General features: G+C 42.2%; 1 protein-coding gene across 8 annotated transcripts in view; it reads right to left on the bottom strand.

The window, feature by feature from the left end:
• Window positions 1–20,946, bottom strand: part of ST7 (suppression of tumorigenicity 7) — a 323,411-nt gene that overhangs the window by 73,703 nt on the left and 228,762 nt on the right. For all 8 annotated transcript variants that reach the window (XM_033959032.1, XM_033959029.1, XM_033959031.1 and 5 more), the window contains exon 3: window positions 19,494–19,653. In XM_033959032.1, coding sequence (XP_033814923.1) covers window positions 19,494–19,653 — 160 coding nt within the window. The remainder of the gene's footprint in view (window positions 1–19,493; window positions 19,654–20,946) is intronic.

Genomic DNA, 20,946 nt, shown 5'->3' on the forward strand with positions numbered 1-20,946 from the left:
CAACAATTATACTGACAAACACACTTGTCTTCCACATTACGGATTCAGGCTCCAACACAGCACAGAACTCTTGCTTTTCACATTAATAGCCATCAAGCAAACACTCAGAAGAGGGAATCAAGCAATCCTTCTACAATTCGACATCTCAGCATCCTTCGACTCTGTTGATCATAATTTTCTGTTAACAAAACTCAGTGAAATTGGTCTTGAAGGGCCAGTGCTAGACTGGTTAAAGTCTTTTCTAACTAACAAAAAATACATCATGTAGAAAGACAACACCTTCTCCCAAAGATGGAAGCATTCTGTGGAGTTCCTCAGGGCTCCCCTCTTTCCCCTGTCCTGTTCAACTTATTCATGAGCTCCCATGGAGAAATCACATTCTCTTAATGGAGAACAATTGTTAACCTATATCAGGGGTAGGCAATTCCGGTCCGCGAGAGCCTGAGCCAGGTCAGGTTTTCAGGATATCCACAATAAACATGCATGAGAAGAGGCAGTGCATGCAAACCCATCTCATACATATTCATTGTGGATATCTTGAAAACCTGACCTGGCTCCGGCTCTCGAGGACCGGAATTGCCTACCCCTGACCTATACAGATGATATCTATCTTCTTATTTAAATAGACTCAACAATCACAAATATTCCTGAACAAATTGCATATGGAATAAATAAAATCTCCATCTGGACAAATAACAACAAACTCAAACACATCCAAGACCAAATTACTCTGGTTTCACATCGTCCAACAATCAGTTCTCAACTCTTTAACCCTTCTATCAGGAACAACGCTCACTGTGCACATCTCATCTAAAGTCCTTGGTGTTATTAACAACATAAGAATAGCCTTACTGGGTCTGACCAATGGTCCATCATGCCCAGTAGCCCGTTCTTACGGTGGCCAATCCAGGTCCCTAGTACCTGGCCAAAACCCAAGGAGTATCAATATTCCATGCTACCGATCCAGGGCAAGCAGTGGCTTGCCCCATGTCTTTCTCAAAAACAGACTATGGACTTTTCCTCCAGGAACTTGTCCAAAACCTTTCTTAAAACCAGATACGCTATCCGCTCTTACCACATCCTCTGGCAACGTGTTCCAGAGCTTATGCTCCTTAAATCTCTAGGAAAAAAACCCATTCTGCAGCATGAAACATCTCTTGTCAGATCAGCCTATAAAGGAGTCTGGTGAGATATTTACCTGGCACCCTTTATGTGAAGTTCACAGCCCTCTAAGGTGCCCCACAGCACTGTTGCTATGTCTGGGTGGCCAGTCCATTATAGGACTGGCCCCCTCCCATGTCCAAATGGTCTTGTTCTGGGCAATTGGGACTTGGATGAAATTTTGGTCGAAAATGTGGTATACGGATAGACATCCTGTTGGTCTGGGCGTTCCAATGGCCTGGACGTCCAGATAGATGATTTAAAAATATATATATATATTTCTAGATGTTTGGTGGTTTGCCTTTTGAAAATAGGCATTTTCTTACTGCTGACTTTGGACATTTAGCGCCATATGTCCAAATTGGACTTAGACGTATGTTTTGAAAATGCCCCTCCACCCTTTTTTGTCTTTAAATGGAGTTCTTAGTTTTTAAGTTTCAAGTTTATTAGGTTTTTATATACCACCTATCAAGGTTATCTAAGCAGTTTTACAATCAGGTACTCAAGCATTTTCCCTATCTGTCCTGGTGGGCTCACAATCTATCTAATGTACCTGGGGCTTTTTAAGATGTAAACTGCTTTATCCTGAATTATGTAAAGTGGTCTAAAAGATTTTTTTAAATAAACATAAACATTCTAATTTCTCAAATCTAGCCCTCTGTTAGCAAATATGTCCTACTAGCGCACTAGAGTGAATCCAGCCCAGAACCCCTAAAGTATGAAGGTCACATGGAGCATGAACAGAACTTGAACCTTGGCTTCTCTAGCACTCAGGCTGCTGCTTTAACCACGAAGCTGCTCCTCCAGTGCAAGTGCAGGGATTCTGGGTTTGATTTAATACTACTCTCACAGCTAGCCAGAGCTGGGGATACTATAAAGTCAGCAATCACAGCCCTTGAGAGAATTCAGACTTCTGAGAAAATTAGAAAGTCATGGGATCAGGGCAGGATTAATTTGTCGAGGGCCCCTAGGCACACAACTACATTGGGCCCCCTGCCCCCCCCACCCCACCATGTGCTCAAGTGGAAACAGGAAGCTGCGTCAGAGAGAAGCTTTAGGCAAGCAGCACCGCTTGCACAATTACAGTTCCCGTTGCCTTTCTTACCCGCATTGCTTTCTTGTCTTACTTTCCGTCGATGAGGGGGGGGGGGCCGTGTTGCTGATCGGGGTGGAGCCTGCGTTGCCAATCGATGCTGGAGGGGTTTATCGCCGTTTGGAAAAAACAATGTTGATGCCCTCCTTCATCGGGCCCCCCTGACCATTTCGGGCCCTAGGCACGTGCCTACTTGGCCTATTGGTTAATCCTGCCCTGCATGGGATAGGAGGTAATGTCCTATATGGATTAAGAAAACAAAAATATATACTGTATACTGATGCAAGGATTAACCATCCATAACCTAACTCGATGGAGAAAAGACCTCAGTGTCACCATGGATATATCAAATGAAATATCCTTAGGACTAACCTAACTTCAAAAAAATTATTTTGAAATAGGAGGCATATCCTTGGTCAGAAAAACTCCATTGATGTGCCTCCTACTTCAAAATAAATAATTTTTTTGAAGTCAGGGTAGTTCTCTGGTGACACTGAAGTCTTCTCCATCGAGTTAGGTTATGGATGGTTAATCTCTGTATCAGTACAAACATTTTTTTTTTTTGGGGGGGAGAGGGGGTTAAAAATGTTTTTTTGATTAGGATTTTGTAATTTAAGCATTCAACTTGGGTGACTTTTTTTTTATAATCTCTATTAAATTTTCCAACTACAATTGTGCATACAAATAATTCATGTACATATAATATTACACGAAAAGCACAATAAACTTACATATAGTAATAAGCAATTATTTTCCCCCACCCTCCCACCTATTAATCAAGAAAATAAATACCCACAAGAAACTATCTAAAAATTCCCCAAAGCAATTCCAGTACAATCCAGAGCAATTGATTCTACTCAGATGCCGATCCCAGTGTAGGGCAGTATAATGAGTTCAGAGGGCAACGCTATGGTTAACACTGGGCTGCTGAGTTCAGAAATGGTGGAAACCTCCTCAGCTAATTCTTCATGAACTTTGATGGATTTTGCTGGATCACTGCAGGTACTGGAGCGACCAGCAGTGGTAACATTGTATATACTGTGGACAGCAATTCAGAACTTGCATAATGCATGCTTCTCCTTTGTTGCAATATCTTTATCATCTAAAAATAAGTTGAAGGAGCTGAAAGGCAAATTGAATACCTATGTTTCTAAGGTTGTTGTGTTAGAGAAGACAGCTCTTAAAATGAAAATAACAAAATCATATTTACAAGATAATTTCTGGTATTTAAGGAAAATTGAGAATTTAGAAAACTATATTCATAATCTTAACTTGAAATCGTTCTAAATTTCCCTCAATCTGATTTTTAGTTGGGGTATCCAGGAACTGTGTCCCTTCTACTTCAGAAGATTTATTTTTGCCTTCTGGGACAAATACTAGAGAGATCAATGCTCCGTTAGATGCTTCTGCGATTTTGGAATCTTTGATAGAAGAAATAACGAACAGATCTACTCTAATACTGACATTGGTTTTTCAGAAAGATAAAGGCACTATATTGAAACCTTATAATAAAACAAAGGATACAACTTTCTATGGGACTAAGGTTTCTCTCTTTCCAAATCTATTTATATGAACACAAGTTTGAAGAAAGAAGTTTTTGGAATTAAACAATCAGTTCTCTCTTTAGGGGTGACCTTTCAACTTGTAAATGCATAATTTCCTTACAGAACATTTGTTAAGTATTCTATGATGTTGTTCAGTTAGGATTTTTACTTGAAGGTAAAGGAGATTTGTTTTTTTTCCTTTCTATCCTACCCTTTTCTAGAAAAACTGTTCCATGACCTTTCAATCATCTTGTTTTTGTTAGTAGGCTATAAAAAGCCTGTTAAATTTACTAGACAAACTCTTACAGTTTGATAAATTTGTTTCTTTATTACTTTTTTTGTTTCCTTTCAAAGATTGTTGTAATTATAAAAATGCAATAAATAGAATCTAGAGCAGGGGTAGGGAACTCCGGTCCTCGAGAGCCGTATTCCAGTCTGGTTTTCAGGATTTCCCCAATGAATATGCATGAGATCTATGTGCATGCACTCCTTTCAATGCATACTCATTGGGGAAATCATGAAATGAATATGCATGAGATCTATGTGCTTGAACTGCTTTCAATGCATATTCATTGGGGAAATCCTGAAAACCCGACTGGAATACGACTCTCAAGGACCGGCGTTCCCTACCCCTAATCTAGAGCAGTGGTTCCCAACCCTGTCCTGGAGGAACACCAGGCCAATTGGGTTTTTAGGCTAGCCCTAATGAATATGCATGAAGCAAATTTGCATGCCTATCACTTCCATCATATGCAAATCTCTCTCATGCATATTCATTAGGGCTAGCCTGAAAACCCGATTGGCCTGGTGTTCCTCCAGGACAGGGTTGGGAATCACTGCTATAAGCTACGTGTGCATCACCTGATGACGCAGCCATGGCCCACTTATGCCTCTCCCACATGGATGCCCCCCTCCCCCGCTGTTACATGTAGGATCACTTAGGTATCCTGTTACAAAATAGAACCTAAGGAGGGAATTTATGAAAGAGTGTTAAGCGCGTTGGCGCTCACAGTCTTGTTAGTACACACTAATCACTAAAGACACCCCTAGAAATGCCCTTTCATGAATTCTCCACTAAGGCCCAGATGCACAAAAATAATTAAAATCCTGTAGGTTGCTGTGGGGCCAATAAATTGTCTGATTTAAAACTGGCTCTCGGTGTTCAAATGACTTTGCATGCAAATGAGTTTCATGGAGATCTGCCATAATCCCAGCCAAACAGTTGCTGGAAAAGCGACTCTGACACAAGCACGGAGCCGGCAGGGGAAGCATCGAAGCAACCTCCTGCTGCTCAGATGGTCAAACTACTATCATGTCAAGAATCTCTTCATTATTCAGAGGGTTTGGACTCCTTTGGATAACTTTTGTTGAGTTTTCAATTTGACACTGTTATACTTTTGTCTTAGTGGGGATGCTTTTGGGTGATTCCGTAATGTTTGTATTGTTTAAAATCAATAAAATACATATTTGGGGGGTGGGGGGGGGGGGGGAAGAATCTCTTTCCAAACAGTAGAGGTGTGGACCAAAGTCCAGAATACAACTTTATGCTCATAAATCTCTTCTGTAGAAGCTGACTTCAAGTGGGCAACTTAATACCTTTATAAGCCATTTAATAAGCCATTTAATAAACTTAATAAGCCATTTAACCCTTTCAGGACCAAGGGACATATTTGTCCCATAACTTTAAAATCCTATAAATTTTGATTGGGATAGACTACAGTTCTAAATTTGATATGTACGGATTCCATATGATACTGCCTTTATGTAAACAAACTGGTTCCGACATTCATTCATTAGCGTCGTTGCCAGATTGACGAGAAGATTCACTTGCCACACTGTCCATAAGCCAGAAGTGTGATTTTTTTTTAAAAAAATAATGATATTTCACAAAAAAAATCAATTTTTTGGCATCTGCAAGCCCTTTTTACCATAAAAATGTTGTCAAAACCACAAAAAATGGCCTACGATCCTTATGGTCCTGAAAGGGTTAATACCTTTCTAAGGTCAAGCAGGAGATAATGAGAGAGTGGATAAGCAGTTTGGCAACAGGGTCACAATGTAAGGGGCATATTTTAGCAAAAATAAGATGTTTTGTCAGTGTTTTGGACATTTCGGCACGTGTCCTGGTGAAAAGGAAGAATGATTGACTGGTTAAGGTAGAAATATGATACGACCCGAGGCAGAAACTTAGGTGGCAATCATGGAATCACCCTTTTGTTGAAAATTTGGTGCAAGGTGGATTAGTCACTAATACCTAGAGCTCAGTGAATCGAGCAATGGTGCGCCCACATCTGAAATACTGCGTCCAATACTGGTCGCCATACCTTAAGAAGGACATGGCAATACTCGAGAGGGTCCAGAGGAGAGCAACAAGGATGATAAAGGGCATGGAGAACCTTTCATATGCTAATCGGTTGGACAAGCTGGGACTCTTTACCCTGGAAAAGCGGAGACTGAGAGGGGACATGATAGAGACTTATAAAATCATGAAAGGCATAGAGAAGGTGGAGAGGGACAGATTCTTTAGACTAGCGGGGACAACAAAACAAGAGGTCATTCAGAAAAACTGAGAGGAGACAGATTCAAAAGGAATGCAAGGAAGTTCTTCTTCACTCAACGGGTGGTGGACACCTGGAACTCGCTTCAAGGAGAGGTGATAAGACAGAGTACAATAATGGGGTTCAAAAAGGGACTGGATGACTTCCTGGAAGCAAAGGGGATAGCAGGGTACAGATAGAGGGTTACTTCACTGGACATTAGGCTAACAGGGTATGGAAGTTGTAGGTTAGGAGCACTTACAGGTCATGGACCTGGGGGGGCCACCGTGGGAGTGGACTGCGGGCACGATGGACCCCTGGTCTGACCCGGCAGGGGCAATGCTTATGTTATTATGTTCTTACATGCTAGTGAATGACACCCAAAATACAACTTTTGAATCAGGTATTATAGCTCACAAGTTCAGTGGACTCAAAGGAAGCTTTTATTACATGGGATTAGTTCCACATTGATACCAAGGCTCAGCAGGGGGATTTGATGGGATGCTTTACTAGAAGCAAACCCTGTATAAAATGAACAACTAAAGGCAAACATAAATAAGATTACCTTTAATATGATGCTGAGAGATGTCAATTGCATTTAGTTGAACTCTAACAGAGTTGGTTATTAAGCCTGACTTCGACAGCTGTAAAAGGTACGCACACAGTTTTTTTTGTTTGGGACAGAAAAAGAGGCTTAGGGTCTGTCCATCACACCAGAGGGTAAACCTCCTACGTCTAAAGCCATAGGATCGAGGTGACCTCTGTGGTTTTGCTATTTCGTTTTGCTGCATATTCGTTTCTTGAGCCTCTGCTGTGCTCAGAGTGATTAGATGCTGGCGCCTTGGATGCAGTGGTGATGAGGTCCCACTCCCTTTCTGACATCATCAGTAGGCCTGACATGGAGATGATAAGAACAGCGATGGAAGAGACTCGTGACCTCTGTAGCTTTGCTATTTTGTTTTGCTGTATGCTTGTTTCCTGAGTGACTCCATCTGCTGGTACATTGAATAACTCCAGCTGCAGATGACCTGGTTGCCATTGTGATAAGGCACCACCTCCTTTATGACATCATCAACAAGGCTGACAGTGGACTAGATAATAGAAGAGGGTGCTATCAGTGGGGCACATCAAAAGTGTGTGCCCCTTTGAAGGACTCTTCAAGACACTTAAAAAGGACCTGAGTGAGGCACTAACACCCCCTTTTACTAAACCGCGATAGCTCAGGGAGCCGCGTTGAATGCTCCGCGCAGCTCCCGACGCTCATAGGAACTCTGAGTGTCGGGAGCAGCGCAGAGCATTCAGCGCAGCTCCCTGCGCTAATAACCGCTATTGCTGTTTGGTAAAAGAGGGAGTAAGATAAGTAAGCATGGTGACTCAAAAGACAGACCTGTGATTCTCTCTGAAGCAGAGTATTGGCGTGCTGAATTAACATTATAAAGAGTATTTTAGCATTGCCTTGCTAGTCTGTTTTGTTTCCTTTGTTGTGGAGTGTCTGAATCCGGGTCCCCTCATCTTGGCTGTATGTAATTGGGAGGGAGCTGCAGCTGACATCTTGAGCCCCATACCAATGGAGAACAAGCAAGTTTTTGTGGAAGCAAAGTATAGGCCAGAAGTGCCTATTTAGGGACATATGGGAAGTTATATAGTTGGGAGATTTTTGCATTTCCTGGGTGTTATTTCATCATTGTTTTTTTTGTTTTGTGTAAAAACATCTGAAGGCCTTCACTGTGGACTATTGGAACAGATACAGATTTTTTAAATTTGAATGTCCTTTTCTTTGTGTTTTGAATTTCAGATTCATATTTACTCTTTGATGAATTTAATTTGAAAAGCTGTCAGTTATACTAACTAACGAATACCCTCTTTTTACAAAGTTTTGGCAGCGGATGCCATGCAGGAATCGCTCTGACGCCCATTAAATCTCTATGGGCGTCAGAGCGATTGCCACAGTAGCAGCTGCTATGGCAGCTTTGTAAAAGGAGCCCTAACTAACTAAAATCATAGGATCTTCTACTGGAATTTTTCTATAAACCAGGAGAATCTGAATAGAAGCTTCCAGAGAACTGAATTTGACCTCTCAAAATCCAACTTGTGAAAATATCAGAAAATTTGGGTAGAAAACAGCTGACAGCTGGCAGTGAAGAAGTGGGTCAGGTAAACATCAGGAGAGGAATATTTTCAGGGAGACTCACTCTTGCCTTTGGGCTAGATTCTCAAAGCAAACCGATCATGTACCGATCGGTTTGCGACCGGATTTCCCTCGGGCTCCATTCACTAACATCTCCTGCGATCCATTTCGAATCCGTGCATGCAAATGAGGAGAAACACATGCAAAGTAGACAGGGACACGTTTCACCAACGAAATTCTGGAAACCGACTGGGCTGGCCGATCAACCCAAGAAGCGACTGCTGGGGACCAGTCGAAAACGTCTTTCTGACTCTCCTGCTCCATAGAAGCCCTGCTCTCTGCACACCCTGCTCTCTGCTGCCCGAATCTCTCCTGCCTGCCGCCCTGATGCTCTTCCTCAGATCTCTGCTGCCTGCTCTGTTCCCAATTGCCATCCTGCTCTGCCCTGATAATGTCTCCTGCCTGCTGTGCTCCGAATCGCTGCCCGGTTTTCTCCTGCCTGCTGCCCCGAATCTCTCCTGTCCTTCCCCGTGCTGTGAGCCCATGGTTTTAACCTGCGGGTTTAAGAGTGTTAAAACCATAGGCTCGCTGGGCTAAAAAGTAGTTAAAAAAAAAAGTTGTAGCTTGGACGGGTCTAGACGCATACGCCGGGATCGCACACCAGTGATCCGTGCCGGCAGATGGGGGCGTTCCTCCAATCGCCCCCATCTGCATATTGGACTTTGAAGAATCCATCGGAAATGCTGCATTATGCACCCGATTGGAGGGAGGGGTAAGGAAGAAAGTCATCCAATTGGGGGGAAGGGAGAAGGAATGGAAGGGATAGGATAGGAGAGAATGATGCCAGACCATAGGGAAGGGAGGGAGGAAAAGGAAAGAGAAGAAATGATTAAGCTTGGAGCAGAAGGGAGAGGGAGAGATGGAAGGGAAGGACACGAAAGATGCCAGGGTAAGGGGGAGGGAAGGGAAGAGACAGATGCCAGACCATCAAGAATGGAAGGAAAGGAAGGAAAGGAGATGCTAGAGCATGGAAGGGTAGGGAGAGATGGAAAGAGGAGAGACCCCAGGGCATGGGGGAAGGGAAGTAGATGCCAGACCATGGGGTGAGTTGGGGTGGAAAGGAGGGAAGGAAAAGAGAAGAGAGGGATGCCAAAGCATGGGGAGAGTGTGGAGACAGAAAGGAAAAATGGAAGGGACAGAGAAAGAGGGCAGATGCTGGATGGAATGGAGAGTAAATTGAAGATAAGGAAAACAGAAATGACAAAAGATAGAAAAAAATGATTTTTTTTGTTGCTTTAGAATAAAGTAGTATTGTAGCTGTATTGATAAACATTTATCCCCCTGCCCTTGATCCATGGACCACAAAAAATTATATATTGGTAACTAAACCAGTCTGTGCGACGTAAGGATAACTACACCTAATATGTGCCAACTAGGATGAAAACTTGCATTGTAATCTTGGACTGATATTATGTATGTTTAACCTGTAATCCGTTCTGTGCTCTTTGGGGACAACGGGATAGAAAACGAATTAAATAAGGTAATCTTTTTATTGGACTAATAATTTTAATACATTTTTGACTAACTTTTGGAGGCTAAAATCCCCTTCTTCAGGCAGTGGCGTAACAAGGGGAGGGGGGAGGAGGGTTACTAAAAATATATTTTTATATGGGGGTGTTAAAAAATGATCGACTATGGGTGTCACATGGTCTAGAGGTACACCACTGCTTAAAGTACAAGGGGAAGGCCTTGTGCACTGATTTTTTAAAATAGGAGGCCAATGGCAAGTGGTGGTCAACATTTCTTAAAACACTGACCGCTGCTGTCTAAATTAGGCAGTGCTGGGCCCAGAGAAGTGGCCTAGTGTTTAGAGTTGCTGTCTCAGCACCCTGAGGTTGTGAGTTCAATCCCAGCCTGCTCCCTGTGACTCTAAGTTCAAGTTTATTAAAATTTAATATACCGCTCATCAGGTTCCTGAGTGGTGTACATATTTAAAATTATAAGTTAGGGTAACAGACAAATAACACATTGACATACAGTAAAGAATGGTAAGATAGGTTAGAAATACAATTCAAATAGGATAGTAAACCATTAAGGGATAGAGATAGGGTTCCTAACTGTAAGTGAATATTTGAGAAAATAGGTTTAAAGATTAGCAAGCCATTTAACACTCCATTGCTGTGACAGATAGGAAAATACCTAAAAGTACCTGATTATTATTCAAATGTATTGTAAACCGCTTTGGGTAAATCTCTTCATGAAAAGGCTGTTAATGAATCCAGATAAATAAATATCTAGGTCTTATGTGGTCCAACATGCCTGATTTAAATATGTGGTCCCTCTCTACTTAAGTAGAAGTAAGGAAGAACTAGGGAACTACAGGCTGGTAAGTCTGACTTCTGTGGTAAGTAAATCAATGGAAACTATTTTAAAACAGAGAATGTTTGTGGAATCTAGTGGATTACAGGACCCAAGGCAAACATGGATTCACTAGAGGAAGGTTATGTTAGACAAATCAGATCAATTTCTTTGACTGGGTAACCAGAGCACTTGATGTGGTGTATGTAGATTTTAGCAAAGCCTTTGACAGTGTTCCACACATGTGTCTAATAAATAAACTGAGTGCCCTCGGTATGGGCCCCAAAGTAACAGACTGGGTCAGGAACTGGTTGAATGGAAGGTGACAGAGGATAGTGGTCAATGGAGATTGCTCTGAGGAAAGGGATGTTACCAGTGGTGGGCCTCAAGGTTCGGTTCATGGGCCTGATCTTTTTAACACTTTCGTAAGCAATATTGCTGAAGAGCTGTCAGGTAAGATTTGCCTCCTTGTGGATGATATAAAAATCTGCAATAGAGTAGATACTCCTAATGGTGTGATAACATGACCTAGTGAAGCTTGAAGAATGGTCTGAAATTTGTCAGCTAAGATTTAATGATAAGAAATGCAAGGTCATGTATTTGGCCTGCAAAAATCCAAGGGAACAGTACAGTTTAGGGGATGAAGAACTTTTGAGCATGAAAGAGGAGCAGGATTTGGGTGTGACAAAATATGATGACCTTTAGGTGACCAAACAGGTTGAAAAGGTGATGGTGAAAGCTAGAAGGATGCTAGGGTGCATAGGGAGAGGTATGGCCAGTAGGAAAAAGGAGGTATTGATACCCTTGTATATGGTGAGACCTCATTTAGAATACTGTGTTCAGTTCTGGAAACCACATCTTCAAAATGATTTAAACAAAATTGAGTCAGTCCAGAGGGAGGCACTAAATTGGTTGTTAGCCTTCATCATAAGGCGTATGAGGACAAGAGTTAAAGATCTCAACATCTATAATTTGGAGGAAAGGCGGGAAAGGGGAGATATGATAGAAACATTTAAATACCTATGTTGCATAAATGCACATGAGGTGAGTCTCTTTCATTTGAAAGGAAGCTATTGAAAGAAAGAACATATGATGAAATTAAGAGGTGATAGGCTCAGGAGTAATCTTAGAAAACACTTTTTTACAGAAAGGCTGGTGGATGTGTGGAATGGTCTCCTGGTGGAGGTGGTGGAGACAAAGATTATGTCTGAAGTCAAGAAAGTGTGAGACTGGCACATGGGATCTCTTAGGAAATAGTGGATGCTGTGGATGGGCAGACTGAAAGGGCCATCATATTTCTTTGTTTCTACATCACTGCATATCACTGGTGCCATATAATAATAATAATAATAATAACAGCTTATATACCGCAATACCGTGAAGTTCTATGCGGTTTACAAAGATTAAGCAAAGGTACAAATTAAGAGAGGAGGAAGAAAGAGGGTTAATAGGACAACTCTGCCTCTAGACTTCTAGCACTAACCAAAGAGTGTCATGATGGTCAGAGTGGATATTTAGCAGCACTGTCTGGATAAGTACTTCTGAGTATCTGCTCTTGGGCCAGCCAGTGCGGTTTAATCAGATGGATCTCCTACCAAGTTAAAATGCTTTGAATATCAACCTAAGACATTTCATTTTCAAAACGATGCAAAAATGTGGAAAACTGAATGTGGCATCAAAAAAGGAAAGAAATCCTAAGGACAAGAATAACCAGGAGCGGCAATTATGACAGGGCAGATAAACTTTGAAACAACCCACAGAGTTACAACTGTGGGGCTGTAGGTTGGCTCCTTGATTTATTTATGGCCTCAGATATTTTCCAGTTTCATGTCTACAACGCTTGTGAATGGGGTCATTCAACATTGCATTTTCTGTGTGTAATGCATGCCTTACATGTGGAAATAGCCTCTTACAAAATTGCCTGAAGGTGTGCACATGAAGAAATTAGATGCACTAAAACTCTATGCCTGACTTGTACTTAGATGAGTTCCTGGGGGGGGGGGGGGGGAAGGATTGTACAGGGCTGAAGCAGAGTTCCAATGTACATGTGTAGTTTATAAAATAAGGGGCCCTTTTACTAAAATGTGGTCAAATCTGGGCTTAATGTGTTTTAATGCAGGACTCTGCCACCCACTAAGAGGTCCTTTCACTAGGGTGCACTAAGGGATTTAGCTCCCATTAACGATTAGTAAGTGCTAAATGCTAAGAAGCCTATTTTATACCTTCAGGGGTTCTTAGCATTTAGCACACGCTAAATCCATGAACACACCTTAGTGAAATGACCCCTTAAGCCAAGATTTAACATAGCACTTTGACCCAGCTTTTTCTTTTTCTCTTTTCAGGTCATGCAGTAACACTTCCACTGAGACTTCGTTGCCTGCTCCTCGACTACTCAAGTGTTCCCTGAGGAAGGCGTTCTCATACCCCAAAACAGGGATCTTTGTTGGGACTTTTTAATTGTTTAATAAAAACTTTATTACCAGTTAGAAAAACACCATCCTTGCCTCTCTTTGTTTGACTGTCCATGCAGTAACATTCCCATTAATATACAGTGGCTGCAAAAATTAGTGCTACTGCCTCCTAAATGCTTTCGTTTTAACTCAGGGCCTCTTTTACAAAGCCGTGCAAGCGGCTGCCCTGCGCTAACAGCCCCGAAGCCCATAGAGATTTAAAGAGCTTCGGGGCTGTTGCCGTGCGGCTTTGTAAAAGAGGCAGTCAGTGTTATCTAGCTAATATACACTATTAATAATGCACTAACTGGATAACGCAGGAAAGCCCACTTTCCGCCCTGACTCGCCTCCTCTGAAAAATATTTTTTTACAAGTCGGTAATATGCGACTTAGCACATGCAAAGAGGCAAAATAACATGTTTCTGTTTATGTGCTAACCATGTGCTATAGCAGTAATGTAATGTAATTTATTTCTTATATACCGCTTCATCCGTTAGGTTCTATTGTATTGTATTGTAGTGTATTGCAAACTATGGGCTCCTTTTATCAAGGTGCGCTACGGGGGTTAGCGTGTCGGACATTTCATCACGCGATAACCCCCGCGGCACACCAAAAAACTAACGCCTCGTCAATGGAGGCGTTAGCGACTAGTGCGACAGACGGTTGAACGCGCGGAATTCCGCACTTTAACCGCCTACCGCAGCTTGATAAAAGGAGCCCTATGTGCCACGGCAGTTTCCAGGCGTGTCGTGAGATGCCGGCAAGGAGAGGCACCGCTGACTGCCTACAGGACATGCATCTTTCAGCGAGAGGCACACTCTGTTGGCAGTCAACTGGACGCCAGCAACTCTCCTCCTCGCCGGCGCCTCTTTTTTTCTACGTGCCTCTCTTTTTTGTAGCACCCCTCCTCCACCTCATTGGTGGCTCAGGGCCCTGTCTGGAGGGCTGTCGCACATGCACAGATGTCAACGTGATGATGTCACGCATGCGTGTGACATCATCGCATCGACGTCCGTGCATTTCAACAGTACTTAGATAATCTTCTCAGAGAATATGAATAATCTTCACTTGCTATCGATTGTGAACTCATTTATAAGATGGCAGAAACTCTTGGATTAATTAACTCCATCTCACTTTCAATTCAAATACTACCTATCTAATCAGATATTCACTTGTTAACTGAGTCGAGCTCCCTATAGGAGATGATGCGGTATATAAACTTAAGTCTTAGATTAGATTAGATTTCTGGATGCCTTCTAGCCACAGCACAAGGTTTCGTGTGCCGTGGCTTCTGGAAGTTTGCAAGACACTATGCTATAGGCTCATCATAACTCTTTAGTAGAGCACAGAGTACCCACATATTTACACCTTTGGAGCATACATGTCTGTGGAAATATTTGTACAGTACCGAGGGTCGTACCATGTTTCCCCGAAAATAAGACCTACCCCGAAAATAAGCCATAGCATGATTTTCGGGGTAGGTCTTAATATAAGCCCTACCCCTGAAAATAAGTCCCAGTCATAGGCAGCCGTGCTTCCCCCTGACCCGAGCTGCCCCCGCCGTGCAGCTGAACCGTCAAACCCCTGCTGACCCTTCATCCTTCCCTCTCATCCGATCCCCGCCAATTGTGACCATAAATACCTTCTGGCTTTGCAGCCTTCTCGCTGGGGCCTTCTGTGTATTGATGACATCATCGATAATGCGGTTTAGCTACGCAGCGGGGGCGGCGGCGGGTGCTCAAGGGTATGGGAGGGATGGAAGGATAGAAAGATGCTGCAGAGGGAAGGTACAAGGGGATGGGTGAGAGGGGAGGAAAGATGTTGCACATGTGGGGAAAGGAAAGAGGAAGAATTGGGGTGAAGGAGAAGAAGGGAGAGATGTGATCATGTACATGAAAAAAATAAGCCCTATCCAAAAATAAGACCTAGTGCCTTTTTTGGGCCCCAAATGAATATAAGACACTGTCTTATTTGGGGGGAAACACGATAGTAAGAGTTTATTTTATAAAAGAACATAGGCATCCGTGTTGCCATATAAACTAGCTGCCAATAATATCCAAAATGAAGGAATCATCACAGACCCTAATCACATGCTTTCAATTTACATTACCTTCAACGATACGGAAATGAAGGACTCATGGACGTTGAACATTCTTCTCTGAAGTAGACCCTGTGCTTTGAAATGTGGTATTGAGAGCTTTTCAGAGATCCTGCGTCACTGAGCTAAGTGCCCTTTTATTGTTTCAGAAAGTGACACATGAATTATGGATGAAACACATTTTTTTTTCTCTAAGAATTATGAACGAAATATGCGACTTTTTGAAATATAAAATGGATGGATAATTAGACTGGATGAGACCTTTTAACTCCATCTACTTAAGTCTAATCAAAGACTTCAGCGGATTCAGAATACCACGGCTAAGCTAATCTTCGCAAAAAGTAAATTTGACCATGTCTCCCCGCTCCTGTCCAAACTTCACTGGCTTCTAGTAATCTCCAGGGTTCACTTTAAATGCGCCTGCCTAACTTTTAAGATCCTACACGGCATCCTTCCTCCCCTTATTCCACTATCTTGGAATTCCTCAAATCCTGATACCACCAGATCCACCCAAAAATTCTAATTATCCTTCCCCTCATTAAAAGGCGTATCCCATGAAGGAAAACTAGGGACATCCCTCTCCTTCAGAATCACAGAGCTCTGGAATAACCTTACTATCCCACTTCGGAATCTGGGCTCCCTCCAACTATTCCGAAAACAACAGAAAACTTGGCTATTCTCAAAAGTGTAATACTTCCTCCCTCTATGGTATACTAAGTCCCTCTAAACATTCTTTATACTAAGTTCCTGTAACCCTTCCTTGGAGTTCCTTCTTTATACCAGTTCCTGTAAACCGTGCCGAGTTCTACGATTGTGGAGAAGATGCGGTATACAAACTTAAGGTTTAGTTTAGTTTAATATCGATCTCGCAGTTACGATGGTCCACCAGAAACTGCACATAAAAAAAAGTTAACAGAAATTATATTTATTGAGGTAGTATAAACGAAATGTGTATGATTAGTGTCTTTAAAATTGGGCATAAAATATGTAGGGGATGATATCAGCCGGTTATCCCAGATTTTCATTAGTACGTCACTAGATAGAAACGAAGCAATGAAAAAAAACAGAGCAAGGTGGTTGTCACAAAGGGTTGTTTTGTTGTTGTTTTTTTTAAAGATCCAAATTATTAAATTCAGCAATTGGTAACATTGTCTATGTTTTGATGCACAGCGCTGCATGTCTAGTGAGTGGCGTGGCGAGGGGGAGGGGCGCCCAGACCAGTGGCGTCACTCCCCTGCCTCTTCTCCGCCTCCCCAACCCTGCATGCTCCTTCCCCACCCACCCCCCCACTTTCACGTGTGCGTGCCGCTTTCCTTCCTCCGTACCTCTGTAACATTTCAGGTGCGAGCAGCAACCCCCAATCTGCTGTCAAGCCTCCGTGGGCTCTCCCACTGACGTCACTTCCTAGATGCAGGCCGACACAAATGTACGGAGAAGGAAAGCGGTGCGTGTTCACGGCAGTAGGGGGGGAAGGAGAGGGGGGAGGACAGAGAGGAGGATAGGTGCCGTGCATCTATCAAGATGGCATCCGGGGCGGACTGCACCCCCCCCATTACTACGCCACTGTGTCTAGTAGCGCTATAGAAATGATAAGTAGGAGTAGACCTAGAAGTTATCTAGGTATCACCGATATACAGCGCCAAGCAAGCAGGACAGCAGATATGGTTGTCAGAACTTGCCTGAATAGTCATTCAGATACTGGTTCTGAATATTAGCCAGCACCCAGATGGCTTCTGGCAGCCAGGAAAGACCTGGCTATTCTGTGATGATTCAAACGAAAAACACGGATCACTTTTAAACTAATCCAACCCACAATGAAATAATATTATGAAAACAGCCGGATTTCACTTCACCTGCACGAGCTGCGCTTACCTCGAGTGACTGGCAAAGCAGCCTTGCGGTTGGAGAGAAGAAAGGGCTTCGGCAGGGCCCATTCTACCCTGTTCAGCAACAGCTATACTATCCCCCCGAAGAAGGCTTGTCTTGGCTGAAACGCTCCTCACAAAGTGGAGCGTTGGGAGTTTTTTTGAGACACTCACCAACGTTAGAACTGGCGAATAGCCATTTAGGTAAGTGTTGCTGTTTCTTCTGATATATATTAAAGTTCTTTCCAGTTAGACACAAACAAAGTTTATATGTAAGGGTGGGACGGAGGTTTGACGTAAATGATTATATAGTGATTGATACATCCAGGATAAGGACCTGAAATAGCATATATGTTATAAGAGGTTCTACGTACTGAGCTTTTAAACCTCTATATGATACTTCAACCTCCTAGTGAACTTATTATTTGGGAGAGTTTTCTTTAAATTAGGGTATCCATATTAACAGTTTGAGCAGGATGTCATTGATACTGTACTCAGATTGTCTAAGGAGTTACAATTTATTATTCTGTGATGGTAATGTTAAAACACTTCCAGAACCACAGCTCTAATTTTATTATTTAAAATACTATTGATACATATGTAATTTATAATTTAATTATTAAAGTGCTCAGACCCTCAACCAATCTGTTTAGTGATAACACCAAACTATGGTTGCCAATGGGACCATCATCGCCTCTACTGTCCCAAAGCCACACTTGTACAGCTACAATAACAATAACTGTATATAGGTTATCAACTCAATAAAATGAATCACTTATCTTGTTTGTGGTTGTTTATGTTGTTTGTTGATTGATAAGTTAGTGGCTTAATCGATCTTGTTATTGGCCTCCATAGCTCTCAATGTAAAATACTTGTGCTCAAATGTGCTCCAAAGTGCTCTAAATGTAACAATTTATCACCATCAGTGGAACCGCGACCCCCCGACTCGAGTGTCGTATTCTTCCTCAGGAGGGGTCACTGTTGATTAAAATAAACCAAAATAAAGTACAATAAAATCGTTAAATTATTAATATATTTAACTCAACCTACTACTATCACTATAACAGTGGTATCTTTACTCACTAATACTATTGCCTCCCTTCACTTTATTCACTTCATTTTATTGCATTGATAACCTTTATACAGTTATTGTTATTGTAGGTGTATAAGTGTGGCTTTGGGACAGTAGAGGTGATGATGGTCCCATTGGCAACCATAGTTTGGTGATATCACTAAACAGATTGGTTGAGGGTCTGAGCACTTTACTAATTAAATTATAAATTACATATGTATCAATAGTATTTTAAATAATAAAATTAGAGCTGTGATTCTGGAAGTGATTGATACTGTACTAACATATGCATAAGTTGGCACACTTGTGTGTAATTTAAACATTTTTTAACAGAATTTTTTGTAATCCAAAGAAACTCCCTTTTTTGATGATATTCTGTGATGATTCCCAGGTTAGGCCCAGCAGTGAATATCCGTGTCAAATTCTGACGGTGGCAGTCAGTAATATCGGGATCTTAGCTTTTTTGGGAGGAGGGGGGGTTTATGTTACATATTTTTCACAAACTCACAACAACACCCCTCAAAGACCAGAGCTACATCTCAGAGTCTATAGCAAAAAAAAGGAGAAAAGACCTCAGTGTCTAACAGGGGCTCTAAAAAAGCTTCCCAAATAGACAAGCCAATCTCAGAGTTTGAAACTGGCAGACACATCCTTGGTCAAAAAACTCCTCCAAACTCCATTAATATTCAGAGTCACACATCTCGTTTTATCAACTTTGTTTAAATTTTCATAGTGTCATAGAAATCACTTATCTGAACAGATAGCTGTTTAGACGTAGTCCTGGGGTTAGAAACCAGGAACAAAAAATGCTCCGTGGGAAGTCAGCTGAAGGCTAGTTAAAGCATGTCCAATGCAACACTTTCACAATCATCATGTATTTTCACATACATGCTCTGCTATAAAATTAGACCCCACAAAATAGAGGAGAGTGCACCTTTTAGTGATCCTTGACTTGCTGTTGTCATACACAGCTGACCTGCTCTGATTCTGACCAGAAGGTAAACACACAATTATTCAATTGTAGCATGCTGCACTTCTACTGAAAGTCTGTCAGTCTGCAATAATGAGGGAGCACTTTATAGCTGTAAATCAGAAGAGGCAAGAAAGGTGTAATAAGCAGCAAAGCGTCTGCTCTCTCCACGTGCACATCTGGGTTACTCTTCATTGCGTAGCAGAGAACTACTCACCTGACACGCTTTGTCGGTTGGAATCAGAATCTCCATTATTAGTATTAGAGTTGCTAGGAGAGTTATTATCCACCCCACCCAGCAGGGGGCGCAAGTGACTCACAGAGACCTGCTCAATAAATGATGTTCCATACTTCCGAAAATACCACCATTCAAATATCTAGAAAACAGAGAAAGAGAAGAAATGCCTTACTGCATGTTTGATACCTGTTCCTTGTTGAGGATATGGAAGCCATAAAAACATATGAATATATTTACATGTTTCCTCTCTTTTGGCTTTTTGAGAATCTATTAGGCATAATAATGACAATAGGATATGACCCAGGACTGTAACCTGGTTATATTTTATTAATTCCTGCATGTGTGTTTTCTACTCTGTGACCATCACCCATATGAAAAAGTGAGCAACTTAGAATTTACCTACAAAATAAAGGGAAAAGAACTCCTAGGGTTCCTTTTACGAAGCTGCATTAGCGGTTTTAACGCGTGTAATAGCACGCACTAATTTTCCGGTCGCGCTAGCAACTACCGCTTCCTCTTGAGCAGGCGGTAGTTTTTCGGCTAGCGCGGGGGTTAGCGCGCGCTAAAAATTAGTGTGCGATAAAGCCACTAATGCGGCTTCGTAAAAGGAGCCCCTAGTTTTGAGCATTTTATTCATGCTTTAATATTCCCCCCATTTTACAAAAGCGTAGCACGGTTTTTAGCGCCGGCCTTGGTGGTAGCAGCTCAGATGCTCATTGGAATTCTATGAGAATTGGAGCTGTTACTGCCGCAGCCGGCGCTAAAAACCACGCTATGCTTTTGTAAAATGTGGGGGGGATTATTTGTTGTTAGCTACCCATTTTGATTGCCTAGCACAGTGTTCTTCAACCACCGGTCCATGGACCAGTGCCGGTCCACAGAAATTTCCTGCCAGTCCACGTGCATCAGGCCCAAAACAGTGTTTTTCAACCGCCGGTTCACAGTGCGATCGATGCAGCGTTATCTTCGAGCCAGCTCCCTCTTCCTGATTCAGTGCACAAAGCCATGGGCAGTGGCTCCTACGGGCATCCTGCGCCTGAACTGGAAGCCTTCTCTATGACGTTGCAACGTCAGAGGGAAGGCTTCCAGATGAGGCAAGGGACGTGCCAGGTGCAATTAGTACTATTATTGGGGCGGGGTCTGGGGTGGACATTGGGTAGAGATGGGCAGGGTCTGGCCCATGACTTAGCCCAGTGTTCTTCAACCGCCGGTCCACGGACCGATGTCGGTCCACAGAATAATTTTTTTATTTCTGCCGGTCCATAGGTGTAAAAAGGTTGAAAACCACTGGCCTAGCATACCTTTTCTGGCAAAGCAGAAAAGAGATTTTTATAATATTTTTTTTCCAAGTTCAAACATTTTAATGAATTTTTATAACATTTTTTATATTTCTTTTATGGGTGAGCTCTGAAAATTGCTTGAAGTATTCAGA

This window comes from Geotrypetes seraphini, chromosome 9, assembly GCF_902459505.1.
Source record: "Geotrypetes seraphini chromosome 9, aGeoSer1.1, whole genome shotgun sequence".
Classification (NCBI taxonomy): Eukaryota; Metazoa; Chordata; class Amphibia; order Gymnophiona; family Dermophiidae; genus Geotrypetes; species Geotrypetes seraphini.